Genomic DNA, 27,736 nt, shown 5'->3' with positions numbered 1-27,736 from the left:
GTAGGAAGCAGCCGATTTGTTCCAGTTTTATCAGCCCAGAGAGGTGCTTTGTGCTGCTTTCCCAGCTGAAGCCTGTGGCAGCTTGCTCCCTGGGACACCCAGAGACTGGTGAGATGTTTGTGATCACCAGCAGGGGTCCTGGGGATGGTACATGTCTGGATTCTGACACTGTGTTTGCTCTCTGCAAGGCTACTGGGAGGTGCTGTTTGTCATCTTGTTTATGTTGTTCAAAAAGCCATGAAGATACACAAAGCTAAAAGGTCTTAGTGTTTTTTCATGCAGTGTTAGAAATATTCTGTAAGTGCTTATGATTCTTCTATCCTTTTACCTGTTATTTTTCATTATAGCAAATGTACTCTATTCATGAACCAAAACCAGAAAGACCAGAGAGTGTTATGCTCAGTCTCTTCATGCTGTTAATTTCATATTTAGGAGAGTCAAATGGTTTTCCTGCCTTTGGCCCCTGTTAGAGTCATGGAACATTTTGGGTTAAAGGGACCCATCTAGTACAACTCCCCTGCAATGAGCAGGGGCATCTTCAGCTGGATGAGATCTCCCAGAGCCACATCCAACCTGACCTAGAATGTTTGCAGGAATGAGGCATGCACCACGTTGCTAGTCAATGTGTTCCAGGGTTTTACCACCCTCAGTTCCTAATATCGAATTTAAATCAGCTCTCAGTTTAAAGCCATTCCCCCTTGACTTGTCACTATATGCCTTTGTAAAAAGTTTCTCTCCAGCTCTTGTGTAGGCCCCTGGAAGGTTCCATAACATCTCCCTGGACCCTTCTCTTCTGCAAGCTGAACAACCCCAATTCTCTCAGCCTGTCTTCATAGGAGGTGTGCTCCAGCCCTCAGATCATCTTTGTGGTCCTCCTCTGAACTCACTCCAGCAGGTCCCTGGCCTTCTTGTGTGTGGGACCGGAGAGCTGGACGCATCACTGCAGGTGGGGTCTCATGAGAGCAGAGACGGGGAGAATCCCCTCCCTCGCCCTGCTGGCCATGGTTCCTGTTAAGCATACAGTTGGCTTTTCTGGGTCAGGTCCAGCCTCTCATCCACCAAACATTCCTTAAACTTCATGTTGTCTCATATCTCCTTGGCAGATTTCAAGATCCTGGAAGTTTCTTCCCATCTGCCTTCTGCAGGTGGGATCTGACCTAGCTTTGATCATATCGTAAGTGAGAGAGGTGTTCAGGACTTCTTTGGAAGTAGGCCAGTTGTTTCTCCTTTTGTCTAAAGCCTCCTTCTCTTCTTCCACAATGCCGCATTTCTATTCCCTATGATTTGGGATATTGTTTTTCCCAACATATGTAAATTGCAATCATGTAGAGAGTTATCCTAAGGATAATATAAGGAAAAATTTAGTTGTTTACTCACAGTCAAAGTTCACTGAGCAGAGTTTCTTCACCTTGAAAGACAGAACTCATGGAAACTAAAAATTCAGAGTTCACATTTCAAGCTTTGTTTATATTGTGTAATGCAAAGTAATTTTCTGTGGAAACAGATTTATTGATGCATTTTGCCCCGACTGTGTTTTGTCATATCCCAGGAAATAAGTGTACATGTATAAAATATAAACTTGGAGGAAGTACTTGATCTGTTTAAATTTCTTCCTGATGAGTATAGAGCAGTTAAGTGGAACCAGGGGCTTTTCACAGATGAAGTCAAGCTTAACAAAAAGATGAGTTCACTTGTCATTTCTTCAATGACCGCAGATAGTACTGAAGCAGGAAACACTATTTGCTTGGATTTTAGCAGTGTTTGGAAAAGCAAAGGTTTTGGTATGCCTCTTACCCTCTGCCCCTGTTGAGACTTGTAAAGCTCAGGTTTCTTTTCCTAGATGTTCTCTCTGCCCAGATGGGTATCCCTAATTTTATTAGAGACTTAAACAAATTTCTAGGTAAAAAAGCACATATTTTTAATGAAGTTACCTGGCAGTTGATTGTAGCAGATACAAAAATAAACAACATTAAGTAAAGCCCTCCCAAATTATTTCAGTGCAACTGAATAAATCCTTATGTCACTTGCAGCAAGCAAGCAATGTGCCTGGCTTTGAGTTCCCACTATACTAATTTTGGGATTGTTGAATTTAACAACTTCTTGCTAGGTGGTGTGTGTTAAAGATGTCCTTCCAAGGAGATTGTTGTAATTGCTGTCTGCTCTGCTTTGAGCAGAGGAGGGAAAAAAAGTTTTATCACTATCCTAACAAAAGACCGGAATGTGAAGCAATCTTGGATTTTGTTACTACAGCTGTGATGTGATAAGAATGCTGCCAGCAAACAGTTGCACGTGTTTTAACACGTTGCTGCTTCTCATCTGGAAAGTGGTATTGTGTCCTTGTTGGATGCTGCCATTACAAAGGTGGCCAGCCTAAAGCAGCAGGGAGAAGATAGGCTCACTCAAATAGCCCTGCTGAGAGACTGAAATCCTTAGAAACTTAGGATTGGTTGTGTTATGTGACCACATGATTAAATTCCATAGAGAGAAAAGTGGATCTGGGCAAACCTTTCATATCCGCTCTCACCATAAATGGGTGAGATGTAAATTCTGGTAGGGAAAGGAGACTGTAAAAGGGGAGGGGAATGGCATGGAGACCCTTCCTGGAAGTTGAGTAAGGAGAGGGATGCTGGGAGAGGGGGACAAGTTCTTGGTTTTCCTCTAGGGGTATGTTTCAGTTCCATTATTTCCCTGCATAGCCAGTCCATTGAAGTAACCCCTCTCAACTTGGAAACTCTTTCTCACCCTGAATTAATCAAAGGCTAAGTGTGTCATACTTAAATACTAAAGAAGAGTTATGAATCAAAGGTATACATTAGCTGCACACCTTGGTCCTTCCTGCCAGATGTCTGTGAAAATCCTATTGTTGGCTTTTATAGCCATAAAATTGTCTCAGCTCTCTCTCATCTCTAATCTGCCCATCCTTGACTTCAGAAGTTAGTTAAAACAACAAGGTCTGGGCTGAAATGTATTATTAGGTGACCTCTGCCAGCTTCCCCTCCAAATTCTAGCTGTCTTTTAAATCTATAGATGGAGTTCAGGCTAAGGCAAAGCCATCACCTAGGAGACTGGCTTGGGTTGGAAGCTGTCTCTTAATATTTCCAAATAAAGCAGTTAAGAGCTTGAGGCAGGACAGAAAACACAGTAGAATCAGAGACATGAAAACATTCTGCACATTTTTATCTTATGACAAGGACAGGTTGGTGACCTCCTCTGTTACAGAGGAAGCTTTCTGTCTTGGCTGCCAGGATGGTTTTCCCCTCTCAATTTTTAAACTGATGGTGATTCTGATGTCTGAAATCACTGCAATTCCAGGTACATGACCAAAACACTTTGTTAAAAGTCAACACAATGTGTCATTTTGGGCACACAATCAAAAGGAAGAAAAATATCCATGCATAATTGAAAGTCTCTGCCATTCTCTGAAATTAGCTATGAGCACAGTTAATAGAAAATAAATTAATTTACCTGAGCCTTAAGTTATCCCCATGCAATCTTTATATACTCTGGTTGAAAATGTGTGCTGACTTTAAGAGAAGGCAGGAGGACAACTTCAGTGTCTTCTCTTTCATGTGTATTTAGTATGGTTCCTCCAATGCTGCTTTATAAATTCCTCTTTTTGCAGCTAGAAAGTCTCGCCTGTTACCTGCTGCCCATAAGAGCTGAGCAACTCCACTTCTGTATGTGTAACACATGAACACGAGAGCAAAGCAAGCTGTTTGGTTTCATTTTATTTTTTATCATCAGTTCATGAGGTGGTGCTGGTCTGGGGGGAGCTACATGTGCTGTCCAGCTGGGGAACTGGACCTGCTTGCACACGGTAGCCTCTGAGCCCGAGAGGTGTCCTGTGTCCCTGGCTGCAGAAGCAGTGCTGTCACATCATTGATGATCACTGTGCAGCTGGGGAGGGACACAACTGCCTTGTGAAACGATGGCTGGCATGTCTCATGTCGCAGGAGAAGGTCAAGGGGGAGTGTGACAGTAGCCTGCCTCTTCCCTGTATTTCGAGTGCAAGGAGGTGGCTGAGGATGTGCCCTGGGCTGAGGGTGCTGCTCTGGCTGCCCCTGGGCTGGATGTCTGCTGTTCAGTGGCAGCTCATCAGTGTCTTATTTATGGCAGGCTCATGGCAACTTAGCTTGTTTTCTTTTTGCAGGCTGGTTCTTCACACACTTAGTGAGCAGGAAGGAGTTAGCCTAAGCAAAAATTTCTGTAGAGCTGTTGCAGAACTGTTTGGTTGCCAGTAGCAAAATGCTCGCTCCTGGTGGCATTGCCAGTAGAGCTCTGCCACCAGCAGGTTTTGCTGTGGGGGCAAATACACTTTGTCTCGATGCCTCGTGGTCCCAAGAAGAGGAGTTGCACTGGAATTGCAGTAATACACTGTCAAAGCCATTGCCCTTGATCTTTAAACTGAGATTTCTAAGCGCCTGAAACCTACCCACTGGGGTAGCAGGCTGACTTCTCATAGTTTTCTGCTCAGGCTCTATTTTTTTTTCCTCTAGCATGGTTCTGTATGGATCAAATACCAAAAGATAGTTCCAAGTATAAACATAGGAAAAAATATGGATAGAAAAGAAACACAGAAATACAGAACTTATGGAAGCCATATGATTTTGTTTGGTCCACTATGCCAATGAAGTTTAATGAATATTGCATTTTGCTTTGTTCATAGGAGCAGGATGAGTGTAAGTCACCTACCACTTTTCTTTGTATCCGAGACAAATCCACACATTTTGAGATCATAATCATTATAAATGTTCAGTAGACAGTGTGCCATCCCACTCCCTTTCTTACTGTAAAATAAAAAGCTCTTTAGATTGCACCTACTATTCTTTTGAAATAGTTTAACTTGATTTATTTCACTCCAATAGAAAACTCCTTGTAATAAAGTTTTATGTTTTAGCTAAAGGGATTAATGAAGATTTCAAGCCTGGTTTGTCAGTGAGTGACTTGCATACCAAGTCAGAATTGTAGAACAATAGGGTTATTTAAACAGGAAAAGATGTGATCCTGATTTTCTTGTAGCTATACTGACTAAATCTTGCCTGCATGCAAAATATTACATAGCTCTGTATTTTTTTGCACTGACATATTATTTCTAGCATTGTGTGATTATATAAACACATATATTGAATAGAGATTCTTTTTTAAAACATTTGGTTTATGAAGGTACCACAAATGACTTTTGATGGTGTAATCCCTCTTTAAAATAGTACCCACTGAAGACAAGTATTAATAGTCCATGACATCAGGGGCGTCACACTTGCCGCTTCAGTTGATATATGTATACTCCCTGTGCAAAACCCCTTCCTGTTTAGTTTTCAGCATTAGTTATGTTACTCATTAGTATCTATTTTTGTTGTGAAACTGTCTCTCTTACATCTACAAATACTTTCTTTTTCCACAGGGAGATGGGTTATTTGCCTGTACAAAAGTCAGATGGATAAAGACTAATTTTTTTTTAGTTAGGCTCTGGTTTTAGAAAGCTTGTTACAGAACCTGTTTTTATGTTACACCTATGGATAGCAATTGTTTTTCAGGATATTTGGGGTTTTTTAGTTGAAAATTGTGAAACAGGGTAGTGAAAATTTCTTTTTTTTCCTCAGAGCTAGTCCTATTTCTTTATGTAGAATTACAATGAAACTGTTAGTTATACACTAACTCAGTGTTTTCACTTGCTGTTAATGGTATTTTGTTCGTGGGATGTGAGCAATCTTTTCAGTGGTCATGCTATTACTTTTTTACTCATCTATGTCAAAAATTAATTAGTAATTTCAGTGAATGCAGAGTGGCTTAGTCATTTCTGAAGTATTTCAAGTCGCTGCAAGGATGACACAGCAATGTTAGTAATTAAATATGCCAGCCTTTATTTTTATTCTGGCTAGTAACTCAACTAAAAGTTTCCAGTGATACTGCATTTTGACATCTCAAAGGCTCAGCCATTCCCCCAGCCCAGAGGTATAAAAGCATCATTTAAGAGTGTCCAAAAGATTAATTGGACTGTCTCAGTTCTGTGCTTTACATCACTGCTACCCAAGAAGAAAGCAAATGGGGAGAATTTAGCTTGTGCCTTGTCTGGTATTGTGTGGCAGTCTGAACTTTTTTTTTATTTGTTGGCTCAAAAAGGAAACCAATCAATCTGGGTTAAGAGATTCAGGGATTTGAGCTGGGTAGCAGTTTTAGCATGACTCATAACACTTCACAAAATTAGCTTGCCAAGAAGATGTGCTTCTGTGAAACTGTGAAGTACCTGGGCTCGAGGTATAGCTGGAAGACAAATCATTTTGGCAGAAGAGCTCCTAACAGTCCAGCTCACGTCTTTTGGTGATGGCAATTGAAAGAATCATCGGTATTGATCATGTCAAGTCCTTATAGCCTGAGCTCCTGCACAGTGCCACGTCACCTTCAGCTCCTCTTTGCTGCGGAGATCCTGGATAAGCACAGAAGTAGGGGCAAATACCGAAGAGAAGATGGAAGCAGGGGCATAGCCAGCTGTCCACACAGCATCAGTAAGTGATTGTCCAGTGTGTTAATCTGGGCTCCACAGTTTAGGATTTGATACTCATGAAGTGGAGTACTTGGAACAAGCGTATCTCAACACTTCTAGTTAATTGTCTTGAGAAACATCCCTAATTTTTCTCACTGATTTTGTGATGTCTAAGGGAAAATAATTTTGTTGTAAGCAGTTTTGCACATTTGTGCAATCACATTATAACTTGCATGGAGACATATAGTAGGAAATGGGATAAAAATATGATGGGATGTTTGTAGCTGAAGTTTCCAGAATTTGTGTGCATTTTAATGTACTAAATCTAGTTTTCATAGTTCAAAAGAACAGCTCCCCCCCCCCCCCCCCCCTCGGATACAAGTGGGCCTCATCATTCATCTGAAGGGAAGATGACTAGTCTTTGTTGCAGTTCAGTCTCTTCACTGGTGGAGGCTGCTTCAGTGAAGCTTGTTTTTGTTTTGTTGTGCCAGCAAGGAGTAAGTACCAAACCAGATGCTACTTTTTCTACTCTGCTACTGGCAGCTGCTCTGCTCTGCTCTGCTTCTGAACTTACTGCCCTGCCATTTTCCCTACACCTGCATGAATGACTTGATTTCCTTCGTCCTCCCTCTCTCACCACTCTCCTGAGATAATTGCCTTTTGCTGTTTGAGTGCTGTGGTGCTGAGCACAGGGGCTGAGAACTGGAAGAGTTTTCTTGCTGAGCTTCATCTGTGGTCTAGCAAGTACTTGTGTGATGGAGGCAGAGTAGCAAAGGGAGCAGCTGCAGGAAGAAAATAGAGGAGCTGGAACAGAGAGGAGGTAGTGAAGAGAGTAGTGACAGGGGCTCAAGCTATTTCATACTAAAACAGAACATGGAGGATAAAAATGTAACCACTGAAGGAGAATCCTTTTCTACTCATAAAGCTTTACAAAGAATTTCACATTTTCACTACTGCTCTAGAGCCTAAAAAAATAGCTCTGAGCCCTAAGTGTTTCTTGAGTCCTGTCTAGGATTGGCCACTGCTGAGATTATATATGTCTGCTTCTGCTGGGAAATGCTCTGCTAGCTCAAGTGGCAGTATATGTGACATGGCTCTAGTTTGCCAAATCCTGTTGTAACCCTGTTGATGAACACCATAGAGATCAACAAGATTCCACATGTTGGAACAGCTATATTTTTTCTGGTGATTATTCCCTCCCTCCCTCGCTAAATATATACAAATAATATATAAATATAAAAAAAGTATATATAAATTATATAAATTATATTATATAAATATATTTTAAATTATATATAACACCCAGTGTTAAATAGATAAATTCTAAGTTTGTACTTATTCTGAGAGGAAAAGAGTATGTGATGGTAATTCAAGCAAAGCTGTAATATAAAGGAGTAATTCAGCAAGGAGGCTGAATGAAAGTTGCACAAGCTTACTGCCTTTTCCCTAAATTAATCTATGCAGTATAATTGTCTGAAAATAACTAAAAGCTCAGCTGTGAGCTTTTATACACCCCGGAAGAAATGCCTATATATAATTTTTCACAGGAAAGTACTGAAGGCAAAACGCCAGCAATGATTGCATGAAGTACAAAGTAAACTTATTTCATCATAAGGAGAAAATTATAGATTAACATCTATACTTCCTTCTGTTTTTCTGCACCCCCTGCACTCTGATATATCTATATTTCTTATCTGTGGGTGTGGTGCATTTCCTACAGCAGGAAAAGTTCTTGAGGGTTTGGTGTCATGTGGCACAATTAAATATCCTCCTGCTACTTGGCTGCTGTAAATCACACCCTTGCTGGAATACGGAAATGCAGGATTCCCAACCCCTCTTGCACACAGGGACAGCTTAAAGAGTGAAATTTTAGTATTGACAGAATAAGATGAGCACCATCATCATTAAACACTCAGATCTGAAATTACACTCGTACTTTATTTGTGAGTTTAGATTTTTTGCCCTATTCCCCTCCAACGTGAAGAAATCACTTTTTTTTTTTTTTAGGTGACATTTTCCACAAGCAGAAGCCAGCAAGGTTTCAGACATCAGCTGCTATGCAAACTGCTCTCCCAAAACACGTTAATTTGGGAGGGCTTTTATGAGTGTAGCATCTAATGCCTTGCTGCTTTCAGTTTTACCTTCTCAGGGCTCAGATGGGAGTTGTGGTTAAAAGCTGCACCGATACCCAAATCAGAACGTAAGGGTGTGCATTGGCTGGGAGCTGACAGGGTTTAAGGAATCACCTGCAGCTGAATTGAGTCTCGGATGGGAAGTAGGAAGTGCTGTACTCACGCTTCCTGTATAAATAAATGCGGCTTTCCCACAGCTACTGCATACAAGCTGCGACGTGCTTTTAGGATCTAATGGCAGCGTGCACTTAATAGCAGGGAGGGGATGATTTCTCGGAGTGGCACAGGGGCTGGGAGACGAGTCCTGCTGCAGTCCTTAAAAGTGTACAGCTGTCAGATACCCAGAGAAGAGGAAGGGCGTGTGGGAGCAATCTGCTGCGCTCCTCACTGCGAGCTTCAGGGGTCTGTGACATCGTGGTGCTTGGGAACGCCGGAGTCTGAGCGCAGCTACTGAAAAGTCACACAGCTGGCAGTGAGTGTGAGTGCTGCTCTCCTTTCAAGGTATGTTGGAATACAGCTTTCTGTCGGTTTTTTTCTTGAGAGCAAAGGATAGCCTAAAAGAACAGAAAGCCAGCCTTTGCTTCTAATGGAAGAAAGTAGAAGAGGGTTGGTTGGTTGTTTTTGGGGTTTTTTTTCTCCAGAGGTAAGGACTAGAATTATTAAATAGCTAAAATAAATGTTATTTGTGGTTCAGGTAAAATCAAACTATGTGGTGCTTAGAGCTGAAGCAAAAGGAAACCTTGGTGTCCTGACTGTTAAAGGCTGAAAATAAATCAACATCAAGTACTTCCCAAAAGGGTGAAATTACTTTTGTCAGTGTAACTTTCAAAGAAATATCTGTGTGAAAAGATCTGTGTTTAAAAATGCTGCAGTATTAGGATGTATCTGTGTGGAAGGCAGTTGCTGAAATGGCATACTATCAGTATGTTTTAATTTAAATAGAAGAACTTTCATACTGAAAAAATGCCTGATTAAGCTGGAAGAAGGCTGAGTTTAAAATGCTGAGGTTTCCTCCTGGTTTAAAGGCATTTCTTCTGCCACAGTCTCATGCAGCTGGTATCAGGAAGGAAAAAATATGTTCATCGGTATTGTAAGTGTTAACTTCTAATCCGTGTTAATGTACACTTCTAATCTGCTCAGGGTTTAGGGTTATGTGGTTTATGTAAGCACATACAAAATATACACCATACTTTTGTTTTCTAGTTTGCATTTAAATTTTTTTTGACACGAAGAATAGACAACTGCATTTACTGGAATGTTTGCACTGCTTTCTCATCATAAGGCTTTCTCAGTGCAAAGCAGCTTTAGTAATGAAGATATTTCAGTCTAGTTTGTTTTAGAGCTCTGAATTTCTGTAATACAAAAGCATTCTGCTTCCTAACTGTATGCAGCAATATCAAATGTCTTCCTTCAGAGAGCACTGTAAGTTGTAAAATATTTAGATTTACTATAGTAAAGAATGCCTTGCAGAGTGACTTCCAATCCTCTTGGTAAATAGACACTGAATGCTTTTAAGAAGTAAATTTTAGCAGAGATGTAGGCCATGACTGAAATACCCCTGTGCAGCTTTCCAACTGTGTGTGAGCAGGCAGAGCAGTCTGATATGTTTGGCTGCCCTCAGCCTGAAGGGCAAGTGGACTTGTTAAGGGCAGGCACTGGGTTTGGGATTCCAATATTTACGGAAACAGAAGTTTCAAAATCCTGTCCTGAAATATTTTTCAAAATGTTGTGATTCTTGTCCTGTATAGGACTTGTCTATGCCTGAATGTGGATGGGGGTCTGGGTTGTTGCTATAACGTGAAAGTGGCTGAAACCCTTCCGTCAATAAACACAAGCTATTTTGGAGAAAGTACCACATTGATAAGGGCATGGCTGCAGTTACACTGCTGAAAGTAATGCTTTAGATTATGGATTGACAAGTGTGTGTTTGCAAAGTGTCTAAAGCTGTAGTAAAGTGGGAGGTATTCTTTCAAAATAAACCAGAGCTACTCCAGAGCCAAGCCAGTATGATGAGAATCAGACTCATTTTCTCCCATGCATCTTGCTGTCTGATGGGGGTATTTCACACAAAGTCCTGTCTGCTCACACAAGGACACAGAAACCTCCCCAGGCTTCATGTAGAACTAACATTTGGCAACCTGGTAAAGTTTCTGTTCCCCATGCTGAAGTGTATTCTGCGTGCACCTTGCTGGTGGTCATGATCTTTCCTGCAGATGTGACATTTTGGTGATTTTGTTTGTGTGATAGTATGCTTTGGGGCAGAAGTTATCAATATAAATAGCAAACAATATGGAGTTTTTCTCTCTAGGTAGGTTCTTGGATTGCACTCTGTTCTCTAAATGCTTCATAAGCTTTGTAGAAACAAATAGTGTAGAAGTGGTTGTCTGCCCTTTCCCTTCTGGTGGAGGAAAGAATGTACTTGTCCATATTATTATTGTTACTTTAAAATGCAGCAAGTGAGAAGCAGCAAGTCACTCCATAGGGAAACAAGCAGTGCTAATGCTTAACCTGGTTTGCAGCTCATTAGTATGCCTCTGATAATATCGGTGGTGTGAGCCTGAGCCCTGTGCCTGCAGTTCACCCTGTCCAGACCTTTCAGTGACTTTTAGTGGTGAGACCCAGTGGAGTGTGTTGCTTTGATGTAGCTCGAAAGAACTGCTATAGACTTGCTGTCCCTCTTGTTGAGTGGGGAGTTTTCTTGAATGTGTCTGAAACTTCACAGTGCCTGTAGGTTGTACATATCAGATCCATAAATATCTCCTGGGCTAGTAGTACTGTGATATCTGAGACCATAATTACAGCTCTGGGCCCATGGATATCTCAGGCACACGTGAACAAAATACTGTGGCAGGCTGCCAGCGTTGCTGTGAACTGAGTCCATCAGACCTCCTTGCACATCCTAAAGCAGATATTGCCTTCAGCTTCGTGAGCCTGATTCTGGAGCTGTGCTTTTCCTCTGGGTGCTTGCCCAGAGGTGGGTACAGTTCCCTCCTCTTCCTTGCGTTTCTCTGTGCCAAAGCAGAGCCCGATATAATGCACTTCACAAATTCTCTTCTTTGCCCTTAACATTCATTCCATTTGAAAATTAATCTTCTTTTGGTTTGCAAAGGGAAACATTGAACAAAACAAGAAAGAACAGATCCGAAGGGAAAGACAGCAATGATATTAAGCTCAGCCTCCAGCATTCTGTATTTCTGCTGAAGCACAGCTGGGCTCCAGTGCTAGACTATGAGCCTTCTCACTTGACAGAAGCACAGGTCTGAGGGCCATCGAACACTGCAAATTTACCTAGTCTTGGACAAACATTTACAGAGATGCTTGTGCCAAATAACTTTTTGCTGATCAGTAAGAAAATAGTGTTCAGTAATCGTTCTGTGTCTTCTAAATGGTTTCGGCTCAGTGGGAACTGAATGGGCTTTACATTCATAAAGTAGGTCACTGCAAGGAGATACTAAAACACAAAAAAAAAAAAGACAAAGAAAAAAAAAAGATAGTATCTCAAATTACAAAGGTCCTCATCCTTCCCTTCCTGCTGAAGTAGGACTTTTCCAGCTTGTAGTCTTCCGGGAGGAACAGCGGTGCCAAGTAGAAATTTCTAGGCATGAGAGCATAACTAGGTTAACTGCATTGCAACCACACTGTCAAATAAAAAAAGTAGCTATGTAAAAAACCACTCTGTTTTTGGAGTTTCCTAGATCTCTTCATATGTGTTGAAACTTGTGCATAATGACGTATGTGTTCCCCATTTCTGGTTTCTTTCATTCTATTATAATAATGAAAAAATGTCATGAGTTGCCCAAGATCTGGGGGTTTTTTTTCTGTACTTTTAGGGGAATCTGCTCAGCTCGCAAGAGAGAATCCATAATACATAGTTAGAAAGGTCACCAGTTTACCTTCTTCTTTGAGTGTCCTTGGTTCCTGCAAGTACAGCTCCAGCTTTGGTGGAGTTTGGACTAACTCAGATATGGGACCTACAAGCTCCCTTGCTCGTTGGGTTTCTGAGCAAATCAGTATCTCTGGAGTCCCAAAGCCAGCCAGCCCCAGGCACAGTGATTCGGGATGTGGGAATCTGGCTTCTGGGTTTATGCACACTAGAACAAATCTTCTGTTTCTTCCTGTGTACTTCCTGAGCTTGTTGTAGACACAGCCGTCATGGGTACTTCTTATACATGCTTTTTGTTGCAAGGAGAGGTCATAGAATCATGGAACAGCTTGGGTTGGAAGGGAGCTTAAAGACCACCTAGTTCCAACCTACCTGCCATGGCCAGGGACACCTTCCACTGGACCAGGTTGTTCATAGTCCTATCCAACCTGGCCTTCCACAGCTTCTCTAGGCGATCTGTTCCAGTGCCTCACTACCCCTCTGAGAAAACAATTTGTTATTCCTAGCTCCTAATGTAAATCTCCCTTCTTCTAGTTTAAAACCATTCCCCTTGTTCTATCACTATCTGCCTGTGTAAAAATTACTTTCCCTTTTTTTATAGACTCTCTTTAGGTACTGGAATGCCACACTGATGTTGTTCCTGGAGTCTTCCCCTCTCCAGGTGGAAAAATCCCAGCTCTCTTAGCCTGTCTTTGGAGGAGAGTTGTTTCAGCCCTCTGATCATCTTTGTGGCCCTTTTCTAGACCTGCTCAAACAGGTCTGTATACTTCCTGTGCTGAGGACCCCAGGGCTGGATTCAGAACTCCAGGTGGGGTCTCATAAGAGCAGAGTAGAGGGGCAGAACCACCTCCTTTGATCTGCTGCCCACTTTGCTTTAGGTGCAGCCCAGGGTGCGGTTGGCATTCTGGACTGCAAGCACTGATGCTGTTGGCTCATGTCCAGGTTTTCATCCACAAGAACCCTCAAGTCCTTCTTGGCAGGGCTGCTGTCGATGAATTCTTCTCGTATTCTGTACACATGTCTGGGACTGCCCTGACCCAGGTGCAGCACTTTGCACTTGGACTTGAACCATTTAGTTCTTATGGACCTCGTTCTCTAGTTTGTCCAGATGCTGGTTAGGAGACAGAATACAGAATCACTTTTTATTAGAAGGAAAAAACTACGGTTTTACTGTCATGCTCATGCCTCTGCCCTTTAATTGAGACTGTATTTGTCTCAGTATTTGTGTCTGTTGCAAGCTTTTCTGCCTTTTGCTTTGTTGTAAAAATGAGGAGAGGACGGAAAGTATAAGACACAAGTCATTACTCAACCCATTGTCTGGGTATCCAACAGAAGCTTTGATGATATTCATGTTTGGTTATACAAACGGTTGTATTTTCAGATAGACAGACAGGAATTAAACTTGCAGATCTGAAAACATTTATTTGCTCTATATATTTGCAAAAAGGAAAAATCATTGGAACAAAAAAGCTGTGTCTGTTTTCAGGGACTGGCAGGATTCCTTTGAGGAAGGAAGCAACCTCTGCTTGCACTTTTATGTACTGAATGTTGCTGTGGCATAGGGGAGAATTCTTTGCACATGTATATATAGCTGCAAATAATTCAAAATTGCACGCTCTTAAACTCCTGTGTACATAGAAGGAAAAACACATTTCATGACAGCTAGTATCCAGGCTAATCATTTGCATGCAAAGAAAATTCCAGAATTAAGTAGAATCAGTGACACGCAGGCTGGCACTGGTTTTGTCTGAGCAGTAGATGGGAGAGTTCATGTGTTCTGCCTGTGATTAATTTTTGAAGCATTCTGATGGAGGTGGGGAGATGATGAAGGAAAAAAAGCCAGTTTTACCACCCCCCCCTCGCCCCTTTCAAAAAAAAAGAAGGTTACGAAGCTGTAGTCGTGGGGAAATCGAGCTGATCCTGTGGGCTGTTTACCATTGCACTCCCTGGAACATTTCTTACAGCAGCGGGCGCTCTGCCAACCACTGATCCTGGAACTCCTCCCCATGGGGTTTACCCATTTTAGGGCTAACATAACATCCACAGGGCCAGCAATAACTTGCTTGCTGAAGTTTTGCACAATGGAGAAGATGCAATCTTGCACCCTCTTGACCTCTCCACGGTTGCACTGATGGTTTCAGTGCTGGGGATTCTTCATCACTGTCTCCACAGAGGATTTGTGGGAAAGGCAGTCATGCCCTTTGCCTGGAGTGAAGTGGAAGCCACATACATGTGCTTAATTTAGACAATACTGCTATAAGGACATGTATTTTTTGGATTGGTCAATGTTTTTGTTGCAAAATACCCAAGCAGTGTGCATGGCTTGAGCAATTTCAATCCCCTTGTTAACTTTGCTTACCACATTTTGGGAGGATGGACCAACAAATTAAGGAAACATACACTTGTGAAGAGTAGAGAAAAAGTCAAGAATTCTTGTCTTTTCCCAAATTCTGCCACAATGAGGACAAAATGCCTATTTTGCCTATGGGCATTTATTGTCATGGTCATAATTAAAAGACTAGCTGGCAGAAAGGTGTCTAGAAAGGTTTCTGTAAAACTGTCATCCTGTAATATAATGAGTGTATGAGTTCTTTCAGTGCTCTGTTCTACATACTCATTCTTCTGAGAGTTTGGGAGGTGGGGCAGCTTCTTTCCAAGATAAGCTCCCAATTGCTTATCTTTGCACACATAATGCACAGGTCCGTTGAAAAATGCTCCAGTGGAAACACTCCCATTGGCAGTACTTTGACTTTGTGGATAAGATCATGTAGAGACTAGCCAGTTGTTACCAGATGCTGAGGCGCTTGAGGCTGAAACCTCATATGTTTACAGGTTGCTGTTCTCGCTTGGAATTATTTCTGTAATGAAGGTTGAAATTTGGAATTGAAGTGAGGGAATGATGAATGCAAGCCTCTGACTGCATTTGATGGACACCTCTGGTTTATTACATGTCTTATACTAACATCTGGATTTCTAAGTAGTTGCATCGAGCCCCTGAGAAACTAACTCTGTTCCCTGTGCTCAGCCCAGTACAGGCAGAAATCTTCTTGTGAATGCTTGGAGCTTGAAACACAGAGACAGAAGGGAGATGTGGAAAATCGGGTGGGAGGGGGCAGGGCAGCAGTGAGACAATACTGTGTTGTGTGATAGACAGTGTCATCAGTCAAACAGCTTTTTAACTCAAGTTTAAGAAAATGTTATATTTGTCTTACACTGCTAATAAAGTGCAGAGCAAAATAGATCACATCTGTTACAAGTGTTTATTTATAGAAGTGGGAATATACAATTGTTTTAAAAATACATGGCTGTTAGTCAAGAGTGTAAGACTAATAGTAGTTGAAGGTATCTTTGCTGTTCCAGCATAGTTTGCAGCTTCTGTTCAGTAGCATGTACATGATGGCTATCAGAGGTTAGAGGTGCCCCAAATTGAAAGCCTGGGCACGTGTCCTCCTCCACACTGGAGCAGTAGGCAATATGGAAGGAATTGCCTGCAGCAGAATTCCTCCCAGGATCTCTCTCCCAGCATGCTGGGCTCTTACCTTTTTCCATGCATGGGCTGGGAAAGAGGGAGATGAAACGTGAACATTGAGAGTACAAACAGAGAGATGCTCTGTCAGGGGATTGCTACTGGAGTTTACTTCTCTTTTTTACCTCTGCAGATCTGGCCAGAGCTAGAACTTGTCCTTTCCTCATCTCCAGTTGTCTTTGGAAGGGCTCATTGAGGAGCTGGCAGAAAAATGGTTTACGGATACACTCCGACTAGTTTAATTACTAGTCGTGAAAAGCAGTAGTAGTAGTCACTTCAGTAAATGCTTTTAGTTTCAAAACAGCCTCATGTCCAGGTCCAAACTTCTGCTGTTGTTTCTTGCCAAATTTCAGCACAGTCAGTAGCTATTCATGTTGTTTTCTTAATGGCAAAGGCTTATGTTAGAGATAGTGACTTCCCCAAGGTCTAATCCTCAGGTTTGACTCCCAGTCTTTGATTCACTGCCTGTCCTTGGAGCTAAGACTTGAAAGTTACCACTGGGTAAGGTTTCTAAGTCATTGAGATGTATGTGGATCAAGGGCAGTTTTCAATGTTTTGTTTTATTTTGGTTACCTCGAATAACATAGTTATTCTGTAATAATGAGCTGTGTATATGACTGTAAGATTAGATAGGGGCAGATTAAAATATTATATGTATTAGTATTGCTCACTGAGCAGTCACACAAAAATTGTTATCAAAGGAAAGTCAACTTATTCTGCAATTTCTGTTGATGTAAATCTAAAATAGTTAAAAGTGCTTTTCAATGCTTGCAGTGAAAAAAGTCTGCAGGACCATATTCTTGCAAGTTTGTGCTTTCTGTGGCTTGACAAAATGAAATGACAGATGTTAAAGGTATTACCTTATTGCAAGCACTGAAAAAAAAAATCTCAGATCACCCCTTCTGAAAATAAACACATGTTAATTTTGTTTTTCAGTAGATGGCTTTCAGTACATATTGCAGAATTCAGTGGAGGATCACAGTGGAGATTTCATTGTTTCTGTCAGCTGAGTTGTTCCTTCGCTTCTGGCAAACTTGGCATGCTTCTCTTGATGCCACAAAGTTTCTTGCTGGCCCTTTGGAGGCCTGGCTTTGTGTCATGTCTCTATTTGCTTTGACCTGCTTGCCTTGCAGTCAGGACGCTGCTTGCTCCAGACCCAGCTTTGGCAGTCTCCAGCCGGGGGACCCCGAGGGCCCAATTAGTTTCTTGTTAGAAGAGGAGTGCAAACTATGAACCATCACATGAAGCTGGTTCCTCTGTTTTCCCCTGCTTTTCCATTGTTTTACACTGCTTTCACTTTAACAATGTGTGTTTACAAATATCTCCTAAAAATCCTTGATGTTAGAACAGGCCAGTGTTGCACATGTCTTCTGAACACACCCTATCTAAACTGTAAACATTCCAGCTCAGGGATTTAGCATATCCCAAGGTTTTGTTATCCGATTAACAAAAATAAACATTTTTTCTGTGTCAAGGGCAAATTGTTACATCTGACTTCCTATTCCTGTTTCAGCAGAGACAGCTAGCCAAGTTATCAACCCATTTGACCTCCCAAAAGCTCAATTCCTTTTACTTAGTAAATGCCACAGTTACCAAAAGCCTCCACGTGGTCAGAGAGGAAGATCTGTCATTTGTCATTTTGAAGAACGTGCTTTTATTTAATAGTGGTATATTACCTCTTGTCAACAGGATGTTAAAACTGAAGTGCACCAAACTAGTTTGGGTGGAAATTCCTTGTAGTTTAGCATTAGCATACATTGCACAGTGTCATTAAGAACAGAGGATGTTATTTAGAAAAGCTTTAGATTTTAATCTTAGACCTGGTAACCAGTACTTGGAATTCCACTTGGTATAATTTTGTTGTTTGAATATGTTTTGGAAATGTTTGATGCCAAAACATTCTAGTTCTCTTGTCTGACTGCACTTTGTTTCACTGCATTTTGTGCTGATCAGCTTTGCTGAACTCAGTGACCAGGATGAACATAAAACCTTAGGAGAATCCTGCTGTTTGACCTCCTGCAGGACCAGACGTGTCACCCTAAGCCTGTGCCTGCGGCCAGCACCATCCCACTGCTCAGGCACAGTAAGCTTGATACATCTGGATCCCCCCAAGATTGAAGCCCACAGGCCTGCCCAGGACTCACATCCAGTAGATCTGGTGGAGGAAACTGTGTCTCTCCAGCCTGCCAGTGTTGATAGAGCTGTGTCCTGAACTTTGATGTGTCCTAGTTTCAAGCACAGAACTGAGTGAAAGTGGTGGCTTCTGTGATATGGTCTGACCTCATCCCATGCAGAATGGCTTGCTCCCATCCTTATGGATTCAATGAGTATTGCGTGGCTCCTGTCAGTATTGAAAAGAGTCAAATACCATGTTTTGATTATGCATTTCAGTTTAGTAACAGGCTGAGTTATTTCTCTTTTAGTTTACATGTTTTTATCTTTAAGTGATCCAAAAGTGCCTTTCCTAGCTCCCTTCAGCTGGGAGTAGCAGCATTCATTTCACCATTAGCTCCTAGATTCCCTGTTCTTGGACTCCCCTGCTTTTTAAGAGTGGAAGGGGGGAAAAAACCCACTTTTTTTCCTCTTGCTTGTTCTCAAAAAGTATTGCAAGGAAATACAAAAAGGGTTCCCACAACTGCAGAGTCACATCTGTTTCAGAAAAAAAAAAAAAAAATATTTGCTATATTCAGTTAATATCCATGGTCTTCTTGCAAAAAACCCCACCTCCTTGAGGCCATATTGACTTTGGGTCACAAGAAATTACTGTGAAGAGCTGGTGTTCTCAATTCTCAAAGTTACTCATACCTCACAGTATTACAGTACAGTAGAGAAGTTACCTGACAAGTGAACTCTCAAAGACTTGTGGAGACTGATACATGTGTGAACTAGTGGTGTTTTGGTTTATTAGAATGTTTTGGAATGATTGGGTGCATGTGATATTTGGGAAGTTGTTCAACGTGTATCTTAAGCATCCTAAAGTACTGGTATAAAAGTTCCTGGCAGAAATCTAGATGATATTCTGAATTACTATGGTCAGTTCCTTGACATTTTTTTTGTGCAAGAAGCTTTTCACTCACTGCATTCCTTTAAAAGTATTTGATATATTTATTTTTTGGTTGCTAGCATGGTATGAAAATACTCCATATAGCTACTGCTTCTTGAACAGCAGCTCAAAGTTTTGGGTTTTTTTCCCAGGCATTCCAATGAAAACAAGTGAGAGAAATTGCCTTTGGTGTGTTCTCATGTACCAGACAACACATTTATTTAGACTGCTTGTTCTTTAAACAAGTCTTTTGACAATAAAAATTTTACAGTGCAGAAAGCTGTCATGAAATATTATACACCTGACTTTTCTTAAGCCTTGCTCAAAGAGAACAGATATTGAAATGCTTTTATTCGCTCTAATGCTTCAGCTTGGTAGCATATTATGGTAATCCAGAAATGGGTTCTCCATGTAATCAAGTGCTTGCTGTTTTAAGGCTTAGATGTAATACAGTAATTCAGAATATATTAAAAAATGTATTTAAAATGAGACCTTCTATTTGTGGATCTGGTTGCTTTTTTTGAGACCATGATTTCAGAAAAATCTAAGTACTTGTTTAACTTAATAATCTCATTGCAATAAAGCAGAACATTCAGGCTTTGATACACAGGAGCACTTAAACATATGATTAAAATTTGTTCTTGAAGATGAAGGCTTTTTAAAATTGAAGCTTTAATCATATGTTTTGCAGCCTAACTGAATCCCTGCCTGATAAGTGATGCTGTATGGACTGGATAGGTAGGTCTTTGTAGGCAGTGCATATCATAAGGAGAAATGAATGCACCGTGGGTTAGTGATCTGTCTGTGAGACCACAGAAGCTCTAGTGCACTTGGTTCGGACTAATCCTCTGAGCAGAGCTGCTGAGTTTAAAAAAGCTGTCTTAGAAATGAATTTTGAACAACATTATCTTGAGAGAGTTGGAACAGCTAAGGACTTGCAGCCAAAACTGGTAATGATGGCATTTTGCTGAAACTGATAGAAGTGTGGATTTCTGACAGCTGTCTTCATGTGTCCTAATTTCATAGCTCAGTTTATATCTTGTAATTTGACCCCATTATCTTAGTACCACTTTGTTATATTTTTAAAATCTTTCTGTAATTGCTCTTTTTCCCCAAGGGCCTGATTTTTAGCATTGGTTTTGAACACTTGTATTTTTCAAGTAGTTTTCTTTTTCTACAGCAGAATCATGAGTGGACAATGTCAGACCAGGTTTTTGTATAGCACTGAAGTAATTTCATAATGGGTGAAGTATTTGAAAAATCTTTAGGGCGTGAGAAAGAATTACTTGCAGTGCTTGCAAATGTTTCTCCAAGAAAGTTTAGGAAATACCTGGTACACTAAATAAGAGTGTAGCACATGTGCTGTGAGTTTGTTTTAATACTAAATGTCTTTTTTTTTTTTTTTTTTTGTAAAAGGGAGAAGTGCTGTGCTTGGTGTTAGACCCACATGTATCCTTATACTTCTTTTCAATCTCACCATGTGTATGCAAGTTCACATGCCTGGGTGCTGGTTTATGGCAAGCTTAGGGTGTACTGGGGCAGAGGGGCCTCTCAGGTCTCACCCTGCCCACAGGATGGACATGCCATCACATGGGGAAAAACACATTAAGGACCCTTTTTGTTCCATTAATGTTTCCTGGAGCAATGTGTCTTGTATTTGTGCATTTATTGGCTTCCTTTAAACTCTAATTGTAGATAAAAGCATAGAGCCTGACTAACTTCAGCAGAATTGTTTCACACAACTTGAAGTAGCTTCTGCAAGAGGTGTGTTGTTGCAGTTGGATGCAGCATGTGAAAAATGAAAGGATAACTTGTGGAGCTGAACACGCTCCATTCATTCTCCTCCAGCTTCAGCGCAGGAGGCTTTAATGATTGTGTGTGATGTTTCTAAGTGGTGAAAGTCACATCCAGACACACCTTTTTTAGCTAAATACAGTGAGTCGGTTGCAGGCACACTGACAATGTCCTTCTGATGTTGCAGCTCAGGAGACTGCCTGGCTTGTTTGCTCTATCCCATATATAGAGTAACTTCTGTTCTTTGGTAGTAGTCATGGTTTGAGGCAGCTGGGCAGACTCAAGTGAACCTTTGTGTGACTGTAACAAGGATGTTACCTTAAAATTTGTGCTTACAGGGAAAGTTTCAGCCCTAGGTTGCATCGATTTTTTACACCTCTGTTGAGCTGCGGTGGCTTGACCTTGGCTGTGTGCCACACACCCACGCAGGTGCTCTCTCACTCCCATCACAGGGAGTTAGTAGTTTCCACTTCAGGACGCTAATGCCAGGATTTGCAATGGGTACCTGCCTAGAAGCAGGCATTGCAGATACTTGCTGTTAGGAAGTCATTTTCAAGGCTAGACATCAGACAGTGTGGTGTCAGGAGGCCCTGAAGGCAGACAAGTTCTGCATTCCTTCCTGCAGTGCTTGTGTTCTGTTTTTCATATTTCACTCAAAATCTCCATGCTTTCATGTTAGTGTTTCTTCTTGTACTTACCCTTTCTGCCTTGAGCACACACTAATGTTTTCTTGCTTACGGGTAGTGTTGAGATGTTTCAGTGCTACAGGAAAGCACAAAGCTTTGTCACCTCCCAGAGACAAAACGAAAGTGTCGCCAGGCAGATGAGTGAAATGGAACCGGTGACGGGTCTGAGTGCTTGGCAAGCTGTGGTCCTGGTGACTGTGCAGTTTACACCCCATGGGGCTGACCCTCCATAGCTCACTCACATTGGTTCAGACCTTCTGGTCCTGCCTTATCCTTTGGCATCAGCACCATCAGGGTCAGAGCCAGGGAAGTATGAGTCTCCTTATGAGATGAGCAGCATACAATTTGAGGAAAGATGTCCAATTTCCTGGAAATCCTGTGCAACGTGAAAGGAGTACGATATGCGTGTGTGTGCATGTACGTGACTGGTAGAAGTAGGCAAAAAAAGTGGGTCTTTAGAGTTCCTGAGTGTTTACGCGTACTGGGGCCAGTCTGACTCTTCCTTGCCATGATTCATGCTGGTGCAGGATTCAGACTAATACATTTCTCTGGATTAGAATGCCCTTGAGATGTATTCATCTGTATTCCACAACATCTCATGGAGCCTGTTCAGTGGAAGTTTTTTTGCAGAGTTAAGGTGCTGCACTACAGTTTTGGTGACACATTTCATGCTTTGTTTGGGATGCTTTCCTAAACAGGTTATTTGTGTTTATGAGCATGAAAGGGGAGATTTTAATGCTTAATAATGTATTTTATTTGTATGAGGGTCCATTGTTTTTCAGAAACCTTCCATTTACTTTAATTTCTGATCACTTTTCTACATATAACCAAATTTGGAATGGTCTTTTCCTCTTTGTTACTAAGTCATTCTTCAGTGACTCCCTCTTCCCCTGCACGACACATACATCCAAGATGCTTTATTTTCAGGCTAACCTATTGGCAACTCACTTGTAATTACAATAGGAATTTTAATCCTCTGTAAAGAGGACTGATGAATGTGTAATTAACTAATGACAGTCTGTGGGATAAGCGTAGCAAAGTGAAAGCCATGAAAATTCAGAGCAGCTGAGGTAGAACTTCATGGCTTCCCTGCAGCACCTGGAAAAGTGAGTTCTGCCAGGCTGGTAAAGTTGAGGAGATAGTTGGAAAGCTTGTGAGAGGACAATGCATTTTGAAGCGTTGGGGAAGAACAGGAGGAGTAGAGGCTGAGAACTGGAGGAAGATGTGTCTTTCCCCATTGATTCTGCCATCTGATATGATGATGATGAGAATGAACCTCCCCTGCAGACCTGATTTCAGAGCCCAGCTGCAGTTGGATGGGGCTACCCTTCTCCATAGCCCTGAGCTCTTCCCCTGGCACGTGTCCCCTGGCAGGAGTAACAGAAGTCCCAGTTCTGATGGGCAGATGGAAGGACCAGTGGGTTGGGTTGCTCTGGGAGAAGGAGCTGGCCAAGCAGGCCGTGTGTCTGCTCTCCCTTTGACAGGCAGGTGTTCAGTGCTAACAGGATGGCTTTGCCTGTGCCAGCCTGACCTGGAGAGCTGCTTGTGGACAAGCTGGCCTCTCAGGGAGCGTGGAAGCAGTGCTCTTCCTGGTACCCACAGTGTTTCCTTTAAGGGCTGAGCAGACAAGACATGGAGCTGCCTCCATGTCCTCTGATCCTGTTTGCTTCGTTTGATGAACTCCGATGGATTTAATGAGGCTGTGGTGAGGTGAGCCAGCCTGGGCTGTCTGGGGGTAGATCCTCTGATCTGCCAGGCTAACTTGGTGTTGTTTGCTGGAGATTTCCACAGGGTGCTCTGCCTGTTTTAGGGAGTACCTCAGCTGTGCTCTGGCATACTGGTGTGAGGGAAGGGCAGATGTGTGGTGGGACAGGGAGCAAAACTGAATTTAACCTACAGTCTTCGGGGACAAGGGTTATCATCAGTGACAATGGGATATCATAATGAGTCCCTACAGCCAGCACACTGTGGCATTAGGTTGCTACTAGTGAAGAGCAGTGTATCAGGAGTCTGCTCGTCACTGTCACACTGAGTGCTGGATTTAGACCATCTAAAATTATCCCCTAGCCCTAAACCTCAATCATACAACTGAATCTTCCTATGTCTGCTTAGTGCGGCCTGCGTGCAGGGTCACAACCCTTTTAGTTATAAGAAGAACACTGACTTTTGAAATAGCTGTATCCATTTTATATCTGTTCCCACATCCCGAAATATTCCTACGTGTTCTTTTGTGCATCCCTCCTTTTAACATTGCTGCCTTTTATTGTATAAATGAAGACATTTCAGATTAGTGCAGAGTCAGAGTGAGTAGCTCACCTGTACAGACACGGCTGCTGTTGAAAAGCAACCTGAGTAAATGTGTTACAACTCCCCTAAATACTGAGATAACGTCTAGCGTGTAGGTTTAAATAACAGGTAGTTCTTGATCTGCCATAGCATTTCCAGTGACTCAGTGTTCCCCCCCACCCTGCTGCAGTAATTATAGAAAATTATTGCAGTTCCTGACTCAGAGAGAGGCTTCCTTCTGAGGCTTCTGGCCATGCTGGAGCTCCAGCTCTGCAGCTGTATGGAGCAAATTGTGAAGGGCATCATAGTAGCAGGTCCCAGGACTGCAACAAGAATATGTGGGAATAGCATATGTTTTAAACTAGTGATAGCAAGCCATAAAAAGATAGTTTGCTTTGGATTTGTGGTCAGGAATTTGGTTGCCAGAATCTTGGCCATGACTCTCGTATCTCTTAAAACCATGTGCTTACAAGAGAGACATTCCAAGGTACAAATCTGATGGCTTCTCTGACAAGCAAGGCTAGGAAACTGCAAAGTATAAAAATTAAAAAAGGGTAAGTGTGCTCCCAGATTTGTTGTGATTTTGTGGCTTTTGAAGAGAATATGTTTTCCTGCAGATTGTGGGAGCATAGGGCATGAAGCTTAGGGGACAAGCCTGAGGATGGGCTCAGCTGGGAGTCAGGTTATGAGGTGGGAGCTGCAGGGAAAGGTTCCACAAACTCCAAGAGCCCCATCATTCTCCCCCTAGGGAGGAATTCAGCAGGTACTGCAAGTCAGCATGTCACATATGCATTGACTGTCTGCAGCTGCCTTGGCCACTCTGGGAGCCACAGAATGGCAGCAGGGTCATGCTGCCAAATGTGACCTGACAGCCCTGCCCAGAGGGTGCTCAAGACTGCAGGGGAGGCTAGCAGAAGTGGACCAAAGGGCTCAAGGCTCTGGTTTGCCTCATGAGATGTTAGATCTGACAGGCACCTGAATTGGTCTTGATTAGTTTCATGTTCATGCAGCCTTCATTTGTGATGCATGCTCTTCAGATTTACTAGAGTTGCACTCTTGGTGCTGCTGCAAGCAGCTGTGCACAGCTGGTTATCAGGCTTCTGCTTGTAAAATATTCGTGAAGGTCTTGCCATCAGCAAAGTGTATTCAGAAGGAGGTCTGTGGAAGTTGGGCCAAGTTTCTTAGAGGTGAGGATAGATTTTCCTGTGCCTTAAATACTGTAATGAACTCCACTGTCTGTGCTGAGGTGAGTAAAATCTGCAAAATGGATTTCCATTGTTTCAGCTTAAGCACAAGGATTTTCTCTTTAATTCCTTTTCAGTGTCTTTACTGTGTAAGAAGGAGGGTCTTGAGATTTTTTATGATTATGGTGCAGTGTTTTCAAATGCTTAGGCCAGAAAGCATTACATGCAAGCATGATATTTCCATTTGCTGCTCATCAAAGAATAGAAGTTTCATCCCCAAGCACTGCTGTGTGTAGTGAAAACATGGCTCTGCTGAGCATCTCCCTGTCGAAGTGCTAGTGCACTTAGTTCTTGGTTCACAAACATCAGGTAGATGCCTCAGGGGCCTATGAAATAAATAGAAGAGCTGGATGCCAGGAAGTGGGATGCACAAAAGCTACTTTCTGGCATCATTAAGGCAATGCAAGGAAGAGGACTGCACATTAAATGCTCTTACTAATTTAGATTTAAGCTCCAGCCCTGCATGAAGTAACACATGCAATCTGAAGCCCTTTGGGTTTAGATGCCTTCACCACCCCTCTTGCAATAGAGTGCCGGCTCACTATCTTAGTGACAACTCATGGAGAAGGTGGAGTTCATGGTACCCACCACCTACATTACAGACTAAATGTTTGAAGTGCTTGCCTAGAATCTGTTCTTGTCTTGCACTGCCTAGGGGAGTTCCCAAGCCACCAACTGGAATAGAAAGTGGGAGTGGAGACACTCACTGGAGCTGTGTGGGTGCAATGAAGACTGAAAGATCCCATTTGGGTGGGAGGAGTATGAATCTGAAACCTATTCGAAAAGGCAGAGTGATATATATATATATATAATGCCCCATCTGTATGAGTTTTGTTTTGTGTTTGTTTGGTTTTGTCCTTTATTTTGATGTCAAGCAGCCTGGCTGAGGTGCTTTGTGCCAGCAAGGTGAATGTTTTCAGAGAACCCAGCCAGTTCAGGTCTTTTGAGGAGGTGTGCTCTCTTTGTAAATTTTGAATGGCCTGAAGTTGAGACCGGCCCCAAGGTGTTGAGCAGTACATTTGGGTGCACAGGTACTTTTATGGATCTGAGATGTAAATTTTCAGAGCAGTGAAAGTGACTGCATGGCTTGAGCAATGTTTCAGCTGCCGATTTATATTTTCAGGCTGAGTGGACCATTAATGACTGAATGGGCTCTGCTGGGAAGGCTTGTCCTCACACCATGACAGCAGACGAGTCAGAAGTTGGAGAGTTAGCTCTGGAGCCTCTTCTCACTTGCAAGCTGTGTCTCTGTGAATATTCCCTGGATAAGATGACCACTCTACAGGAATGCAGCTGCATCTTTTGTACCGCGGTAAGATCTGTCAGTGCCTTTACATTACAGAAGCAGCGTAATGGAAGATGGACAGAACTGTGAGATGGGATTGCTTGTCTTGTACAAGAAGCATGTGTTACCTATGTTGACACAGGATGCTTTTCTAAAAGAGCATTTGGTGTTAGCCTGTCTTGCCTTATTTAAAAGATTTCTCTTGTCATTTTGCTTTTGATAATTTGTAACTCTAACATACGTTCCCATAGCAAGTAATAGTAACACCCAGTAATAAAGGGGGAAAAGATGCAGTGTAGGAGTGTTGGAGAACATACACAGTCTGCATGCAATCTCAGTATTTACTTTTTTCTGAAGCAAAATTTTGAAACATCATAGGATAGCTGTGAGCTTTTGTTTCCCTGCTATCCTTTTCTGAGTTCTCAGAGACCTTTAAAGTCTTTTTTATAACTTCTAAGGGCAATCAGAAAACCTAAACAAAAATGAACCTTGGCCTGTTGAACTTTTGCCTCTGTGCTGCAGAGATGTTGCCCAGGTCATGCATTGCTTATAGTTGTCAGTAAAGACTTTCTGGCCTGCAAATTCAGATCAAATAAAGCTGGTGGAAATGATGGAGGCAGAGTTTGAATGAGCCGATAAAAGCCCTGCAGATAGTAGTACTCTTCTGGTGTCTTTGTCAGCATGGGAAAAATGGACCTAGTTTCTCTGGTGGTAGTGCCTTTAATGTACCTGACTAATGGATTTTGGAAACAGGTCAGAATTCACTGGAGGATGTTGGTGTGGTGTTTTGTTGTTGCTTGTTTTTCATTTGTTTGCTCGTTTTGTTTTGGGGTTTTTACGGGGGGGGGGGGGGGGTGTGGTTCGTTGTTTTTTTTACTCTAGAATAAATGTACTTAGTTTTATTTTTTAAAAACAAATTCTGGATAAGCATCAAGCAAGTATGTTTAAGTTTTACCCTTGATTCTTTGAATTCGTGGAAGAAATTTGGTATTTGTGAAGCCAGCTAGGGTGAGAATATTTTCACTTATGCTGAATTCAGGGTAGCTTAAACAGGATGAGGATCTAGCTGTTGAGTTTCAAGAAACTAGGATAAGATTGATTAATATGCATTTCAACCTGAACTTCATGAAGTTTGTTTTCCATACTGACTTGCACAAAACATTTCTGTATTTTAGTTTGTAACAAGTTTTAAGAGCACATACCTAAAAGGTAGGTGTAAAGATACTGCTATAAATACAAAAAAATAAAATTGGAAAAGTTGATACTTTCACCGTGGTCCCATGCCACTCCTATCCAAGAGCTCAGTGTCTCTGATTTAGTAGCATTAATAGTACATTAACCTCAGTGTTATCTGGGCAGAGTAACCCTTAGAGAAG

At 41.9% G+C, this 27,736-nt stretch overlaps 1 protein-coding gene across 3 annotated transcripts in view; it reads left to right on the top strand.

Annotated features, from left to right (window-relative positions):
• Window positions 1–27,736, top strand: part of RNF144B (ring finger protein 144B) — a 93,914-nt gene that overhangs the window by 33,883 nt on the left and 32,295 nt on the right. Inside the window, exons 1-2 of one of the 3 annotated variants that reach the window (XM_048308135.1) lie at window positions 8,744–9,114; window positions 26,199–26,387. In XM_048308135.1, the coding sequence (XP_048164092.1) occupies window positions 26,223–26,387 (165 nt within the window). In that variant the 5' untranslated portion in view covers window positions 8,744–9,114; window positions 26,199–26,222. Of the gene's footprint in view, window positions 1–8,741; window positions 9,115–26,198; window positions 26,388–27,736 lie in introns of those variants that run through there. The other 2 variants (XM_048308139.1, XM_048308144.1) reach the window with 2 other exon arrangements.

The sequence above is a fragment of the Corvus hawaiiensis genome, chromosome 1, assembly GCF_020740725.1.
Source record: "Corvus hawaiiensis isolate bCorHaw1 chromosome 1, bCorHaw1.pri.cur, whole genome shotgun sequence".
Lineage (NCBI taxonomy): Eukaryota > Metazoa > Chordata > Aves > Passeriformes > Corvidae > Corvus > Corvus hawaiiensis.
This window is presented reverse-complemented; position numbering and strand designations above follow the sequence as displayed.